The sequence below is a fragment of the Eurytemora carolleeae genome, unplaced genomic scaffold (assembly GCF_000591075.1).
Source record: "Eurytemora carolleeae unplaced genomic scaffold, Eaff_2.0 scaffold1164, whole genome shotgun sequence".
NCBI lineage: Eukaryota > Metazoa > Arthropoda > Copepoda > Calanoida > Temoridae > Eurytemora > Eurytemora carolleeae.
The window spans coordinates 805-8504 of record NW_019397060.1 but is presented as its reverse complement, the minus strand read 5'-3'; the positions used below and the strand labels follow the sequence as shown (position 1 = coordinate 8504).

The 7700-nt window shown below is 35.3% G+C and overlaps 1 protein-coding gene across 1 annotated transcript; it reads right to left on the bottom strand.

Annotated features, from left to right (window-relative positions):
- Nucleotides 1-939: 939 nt before the first annotated feature.
- Nucleotides 940-7226, bottom strand: LOC111711491 (uncharacterized). Its single transcript, XM_023485864.1, has 6 exons — nt 7196-7226; nt 5437-5500; nt 5271-5375; nt 2259-2308; nt 1959-2033; nt 940-1112 (listed from the first exon to the last, which is right to left on the bottom strand). Exons 3-6 carry the CDS (start codon nt 5369-5371, stop codon nt 940-942), a joined length of 399 nt encoding a protein of 132 aa, XP_023341632.1. The 5' UTR covers nt 5372-5375; nt 5437-5500; nt 7196-7226.
- Between the last annotated feature and the right edge of the window lie 474 nt (nt 7227-7700).

Here is a 7700-nt window from a genome sequence, read left to right as displayed (position 1 = left end):
CCCCCCTTCCTAACTGTTAACTGTAGATTTGACATAGATAAGTGGAATGCAGCTTCTAGACGAACTGCATAAATTCAACCAATTATATTAGAGATGCTAATTAATCTACGACGGATTAAAATAATCAATTAATTGGCTAAAGCGGGAGATGACATCATAATTAATTTAGTTTGAAACAATGCAAAAATGCAATTTTAAATTCACACCCTTGTGTTAAAATAGAATTAAAATGCACTCTGACTTTATGAGATAAACTTGATATTTACTTAAATATGAAAAAGATAACATCAACCATGATTCAGGAGATTGCACTATATTCAAACAAAGGACTTATTAGAAAGTTGAAAGTATAGTTTCTGAATGCAATTTTTATTAACAAGAGGTCATTTCACTTTAGTTGACCTCTCAACTTGACCTGGATTGACCTTATTATCCCAGGACTTACACGGAGACATAAACGACCTCTTTTAAACGTCATTTCTGTCGATGAATACATAGATTTACATAACCTTCACATAAACTTTACTTCACCATCAATAGACCAGGATGACTCAATGGATTAATACATCTATGGATCAACAGCTAACTAAGATCAATGGTTCAATGGCCCAATGAATCAATTGAACGATTAATAGTCAACGGCCCAATGAATCCTGAATTAAATAGGATGAATCAATGGATCCTGAAAGGACTAGTATGGACTAGGATAGATTAGGTTGGACTAGGATGAACTAGGGCTGTAAAATATCCTGAAAGGACTAGAAAGGGTTCTAAAAGGACTACAAAGAATCCTGAAAGGACTAGGCTGGATTCTAAAAGGACTAGAAAGAATCCTGAAAGGACTAGGCTGGATTCTTAAAGGACTCGAAATAATCCTGAAAGGACTAGGCTGGATTCTTAAAGGACTAGAAAGAATCCTGAAAGGACTAGGCTGGATTCTTAAAGGACTCGAAATAATCCTGAAAGGACTAGGCTGGATTCTAAAAGGACTAGAAAGGAACCTGACAGGACTATGCTGACCCACCTGCCGGTTGGAGTAGCTGCTGACCCTCCGCTACCACTATTAGAGGAAGTTCCTACACCAGAGCTTAGAGAGAGAACATCCTCATTCCCTAAAAGGAAGAAATATAATCTTATAATAATATTCTAACAATTTGCTTTAATTGAAGATAAAATTAAGAGCAAAAAAAGGGAGAACACAAGTAATGATAAGGACTTCAACTTTCATCTCTCAAAATAATATTATAATAATTTGCTTTAAGTCTCTTTGGAGCAAAATAAGGGAGAAAAATGAAATAAAGAAGGGAAATAAAATATTTGTCTCTGAGTAGATAATGTATGGTAGAGTTAACCTACCTGTCATATACTAGCTGCTAGGGTTGACCTTCCTTTCATACTAGCTGGTAGGGTTGACCTACCTGTCATACTTGCTGCTAGGGTTAACCTACCTGTCATACTAGCTGCTAGGGTTGACCTACCTGTCATACTAGCTGGTAGGGTTGACCTACCTGTCATACCAGCTGGTAGGGTTGACCTACCTGTCATACTTGCTGCTAGGGTTAACCTACCTGTCATACTAGCTGCTAGGGTTGACCTACCTGTCATACTAGCTGCTAGGGTTAACCTACCTGTCATACTAGCTGGTAGGGTTGACCTACCTGTCATACCAGCTGCTAGGGTTGACCTACCTGTCATACCAGCTGCTAGGGTTGACCTACCTGTCATACTACCTGCTAGGGTTGACCTACCTGTCATACTAACTGCTAGGGTTGACCTATCTGTCATACTAGCTGCTAGAGTTAACCTACCTGTTATACTAGCTGCTAGGGTTGACCTGCCTGTCTGACTAGCTGCTAGGGTTGACCTATCTGTCATACTAGCTGCTAGAGTTAACCTACCTGTTATACTAGCTGCTAGGGTTGACCTGCCTGTCTGAGTAGCTGCTAGGGTTGACCTACCTGTCATACTAGCTGCTAGGGTTGAAGCCGAGTCCAATTGTTCTTCTTGGCTGGTGGAGTTAGAACCTCCAGATCCTAATAAATTCATTAATTAAGTAAATATCAAATCATTAAAAAAATTATTTCATTTCTTACGGAATCGAGTGATCAATCATTCAACCAATCAGTAAATTAATTAACCATTGGAAAAAAAATCTAAAAAAAAACATCCACAAGTAATTAATCAAAAAAACGTAACAATCAAATAGTCAACAATTAATTAATCTAAAAAGTAGGTTACAAAACAAAACAAAAACTTACCAGTGGAAGTCCCAGAGACTGAGCTGCCAGAAGAAAACGGTGGAAGGGATCTGAAAACAAAATATTGTTGTAAAACATCCAGAATCAAAGTTTAGCCAAGGGGTGGTCAAAACTCGAAATTGACAAATTGTTTAATTTCCTTCTTTAGGCGTTAAATGATTTCCATCCCAAAAAATATTAATGGTAATTTTTAGTGACAATTAATTTGAAGAGGCATGCACTACTCACAACGGTACTCTTTACACCTTCAGCTGAACTAGAAGGAGGAAAATATTGTCGTTTTCTGGCTAGAAAAATGTTAATTTTGAAAAATTTCCTCCGTTGTTTCTAATTTAATAAGCCTCCTTTAATCTTTTCAAAAAGAAAAACTTAGATATTTCATTCAGGCAGATCATGCAAAGCTTATAAAGGCACTGTTGTAAACGGAATCACTAGATTTTTTAATTTATGAATGGCTAGAGGTGCTGCAATTATAATTTTTCTTCTAGAGGTGTTGCAATTATAATTTTTCTTCTAGAGGTGTTGCAATTATAACCTTTCTTCTAGAGATGTTGCAATTATAATCTTTCTTCTAGAGGTGTTGCAATTATAATCTTTCTTCTAGAGGTGTTGCAATTATAATTTTTCTTCTAGAGATGTTGCGATTATAATCTTTCTTCTGGATGTGTTGCAATTATAATCTTTCTTCTAGAGGTGTTGCAATTATAATCTTTCTTCTAGAGGTGTTGCAATTATAATCTTTCTTCTAGAGGTGTTGCAATTATAACCTTTCTTCTAGAGATGTTGCAATTATAATCTTTCTTCTGGAGGGGTTGCAATTATAACCTTTCTTCTAGTTGCTTTGATCTAAATCAAACATATTGTGGCAAGTTAATTAACAGCTAATTGCCCTTAATTACAGCTACCTAATAATTCAATGCTTCTTAACTTTTTACTATAAAAGGAGGCTGAGGGGGGAGGGGGGAGGGATTTGATATTTAAAATGGGAACTTTTATTCTTGTAACTATTTAAACTATATGTATCTTAAATTAAATGAAAAAATAATCAAGCCAAGTTTTATTTTTATTTTTTTTTATCGAATCAACCATTAGGAATAAAGGAAAATGGTTTATTAATTGCACAGTGTAAAAGAATAAGGACAGAATAATTCTCTTAATATTCCACAAATTTAAATATTTCTTTAAAAATGGTTTCTACATAAATCTCTGTAAAACTTAACGATGAGTGACGTATTTGCTTGCTCTGAATCATGTTTTTATCGTTTGTAATGAAATCTAATATTCACAAGTCAGTAAAAACTTAAATATTTCAAAACAAAAGCGAAGGATTATTGTTCAACATACATAAACGGCAACCAATGTCTTGTGTCTTTTATTATAGTGAATAGAATATAATTTTCTAAAACTTATAATACCCATGTATAGTATAAAATATATAAAAAATATTACAAAAGGTTAAATAATTTTATGGAAATAAGCAATTATTACAGCTGAACTTTGCAAAAAAATAAAAACTTGCAAAAAATAAAATCATGCATGTCACACCACCTGACCTAATCATGTACTTAGTATTTGATAAAGATTAATGATAAGATAAATCAGAATTTAGGGATTAGCAGTTGCAAGTTCAAGTTCAAACTTTAACCCTTGATCATGAAAGAAATTACAACTAATTTACCAACTGGGTAATTTAGCTTGAAACTAGAGTATATGAGTGGATATTAACATGGGAAAGGTGGATTATAATGAGATGGAGGGGCGAGGGGTAGAAAGGTGGATTATAATGAGATGGAGGGGTGAGGGGTAGAAAGGTGGATTATAATGAGATGGAGGGGTGAGGGGTAGAAAGTTGGATTATAATGAGATGGAGGGGTGAGGGGTAGAAAGGTGGATTATAATGAGATGGAGGGGTGAGGGGTAGAAAGGTGGATTATAATGAGATGGAGGGGTGAGGGGTAGAAAGGTGGAAGTATAGTAACATTCTACACAATTTTGTTGAGAACAGTAATGCTGTATGTACTTACAGGACTCTATTTGGAGGAAGGTACCTTACGGAAAGGAAGGTACCTGTCTGAAAGGGAAGGAAGGAACATTTCTGAAAGTGAAGGAAGGAACCTTTATGAAAGGGAAGGAACCTTTCTAAAAAGGGAAGGAACCTTTCTAAAAGGGAAGGAACCTTTCTGAAAGGGAAGGGAGGAACCTGTCTGAAAGGGAAGGAAAGAACCTTTCTGAAAGGAAAGGAACCTTTCTAAAAGGGAAGGAAGGAACCTTTCTGAAAGTGAATGAAGGAACCTTTCTGAAAAGGAAGGAAGGAACCTTTCTGAAAGGGAAGGAAGGAACCTGTCTGAAAGGGAAGGAAGGAACCTTTCTGAAAGGGAAGGAACCTTTCTGAAAGGGAAGGAAGGAAACTTTCTGAAAATGAATGAAGGAACCTTTCTGAAAAGTAAGGAAGGAACCTTTCTGAAAGGGAAAGGAAGGAACCTTTATGGAAGGGAAGGAAGGAAACTTTCTGAAAGAAAAGGAAGGTATCTAAGTAAATGAAAAGGAAGGTACCTGTGTGAAAGGAAAAGAAAGTATCTGTGTAAAACAAAAGGAAGGTATACCTGTGTAAAAGGAAAGGAAGGTACCTGTGTAAAAGGAAAGGAAGGTACCTGTGCAAAAGGAAAGAAAGGTATCTGTGAAAATGTAAAAGGAATGATGGTACCTGTCTAAAAGAAAAGGAAGGTGTGTAAAAAGAAAGGAAGGTACCTATCTAAAAGGAAAGGAAGGTACCTGTCTAAAAGAAAAGGAAGGTATCTGTATAGAAAGAAAGGAAGGTACCTGTGTAAAAGGAAAGAAAGGTACCTGAGTAAATGGAAAGGAAGGTACCTGTGTAAAAGAAAAAGAAAGTACCTGTGCAAAAGGAAAGGAAGGTACCTATCCAAAAGGGAAGGAAGGTACCTATCTTAAAGCGAAGGATGGTACCTGTATAAAAGAAAAGGAAGGTATCTGTGAAAAAGGAAAGTAAGATACCTGTCTGAAAGGGAAGGAGATGAAGGTTTGATGATGTACCCCGTAAGTGGGGATTCTATCCTTCTCAGTGTATCGTACTGCAAACTACCACAATCAGACATCGTTCTGAAAAACAAAAAATAATGAAATTTTTAAAAAAAATTAAACATTAATTCCAGATTTTTACCTTGAAAGAGGGGCATTAGACACTCTTCTTCGAGGATTGAATTTGGGTAGCTCAGTGAACGCAACTAAAATAATAAATTGTTAATAAATTCTTTAAGGTGGAACCCAATATCATTAACCTGCAATTTAGTTTCGTATATAAACGTATGAAGCTAGATATCTTCAAAAAAACCTTATTCTCTTTCTAAATCACTCCCTAAAAGAGTCCCACAACCTCTAATAATCAAACCTAAGATATGGTTTAATATACCCCCTCTCTCCTCTCCTTGGTTCCACCTGTACCTAGAGTAGAACTATATATCCTAGAGTAAAACTATATAGCTCTAGGTATACCCCCCACCCCCCTCCTTCTCCTATCCCTGGTTGCAACTATACCTAGAGTAGAACTACATATCCTAGAGTAGAACTATATATCCTAGAGTAGAACTATATATCCTAGAGTAAAACTATATATCCAAGAGTAGAACTATATATCCTAGAGTAGAACTATATATCTCTAGGTTTAATCAAACCTCGCCCAAGTATTAATACTCCTTGGAGAATAGTTCTCTTCCAGTTGTAAAATTAAGTTATATCCCCCCCATCAGGGGGTGCAACCCCCCCCCCCTTCTCCCTAGTCGCTCATATAACCAAGAGGTTTAGTATTACAAGAGCACTAAGAATATCCAGGGTGGCCAAAACTTTTTTGAACCCATCCGTACAAAAATCCGTACATTTTCAGAAGAAATCCGTACAATCCGTACAATTTGAAAACAAATCCGTACAATCCGTACAATCCGTACAATCCGTACAATTTTAGGGTTAAAAAAAATCAATCCGTACAATCCGTACAATCCGTACATTTTGGCCACCCTGAATATCTATATTCTTAGTATTATTATAGTAGAGAATTAAATATGTATTGTATAGATATTTCTGCAGTTTCCTTGTATTCTTGTTATATAGATATAACTTCGCTTACATCTCTTAGCTATATTGAATACTAGCTGAAGGCCCGGCGTTGCCCGTGGACAAAACCATCAAGAAATTTTTTTTTGGATTCTTTTTAGCCTATCCCCCCGGCCACCCACGAGTGTCAAGAAAAAAATTCAGCCCAATCGGCCCAGCCGTTTGGCCGGCTATACGCAACATATATATACGAATGTCTTGTTTTATTATATAGATCTGTTAAGATGATTTTTCGTATTTTCATTAAATTTTCAAAAAATTTGTTTAATTTTCAACATACGACGATTTTTCTAAATGTTTTGAAACTATCCAAGAATGTTATAATATCCTAACAATTCTAGAAGAACTAACCAGAATTATATCCGGGGGTATAAAATAAATATTTTTTCCCGGACGTTACAATTAAAACTCTAAGAAGGTGCTCACGAGTGGGGTCAGAGGGTTTCAATGGGGGGGGCTATGCTCGCTATGGTGGCTCCGCGTGATTAAATCCCATGGGAATCCAATAGTAACGAACTAAATATTGTATAACGTAAGTATTGTCTGTCTCTAAGGTTGATGTATAAAAAGGGAGGGGGTCTATAGTTTACAATTATTAAGATTATACCAATAAACCTAAAGTTAAAGTTTACCTGAGGTAGCGGGATTGTATTTAAAAAGGGAGGGGGTCTATAGTTTACAATTATTAAGATTATACCAATAAACCTAAAGTTAAAGTTTACCTGAGGTAGCGGGATTGTATTTAAAAAGGGAGGGGGTCTATAGTTTACAATTATTAAGATTATACCAATAAACCTAAAGTTAAAGTTTACCTGAGGTAGCGGGATTGTATTTAAAAAGGGAGGGGGTCTATAGTTTACAATTATTAAGATTATACCAATAAACCTAAAGTTAAAGTTTACCTGAGGTAGCNGGAGTACCAAAAAATTTCAAATTTTCAAAAAATATTGAAAAAAACACCATACAGGAGAGATGAACAAAAATGTTTGCACCAGACGCCGCAAATCACATTTTTTTCACTCACCCTGTATATATTTATATATATTATTTGTTCTATACCATAAAGTTTATCGCTAATCTAATTTTTTTTTAATAAAATATGTGACATTATTTAAAGAACGTTTATTTTATTGTGTCATGTAACGAGATAAAACGCTTAATGTTTTATTATTTCAATGTTTCAATTCTAAAAAGGTGAAAATTCTACAGTAAGACATAAAATTAGATATATTAAACCCCCCTGGTTAAATCTCATTAAATATCAAATAAATTATCAATCATAAAATAATAAATTATGACACGGGACAAAATGTGGTT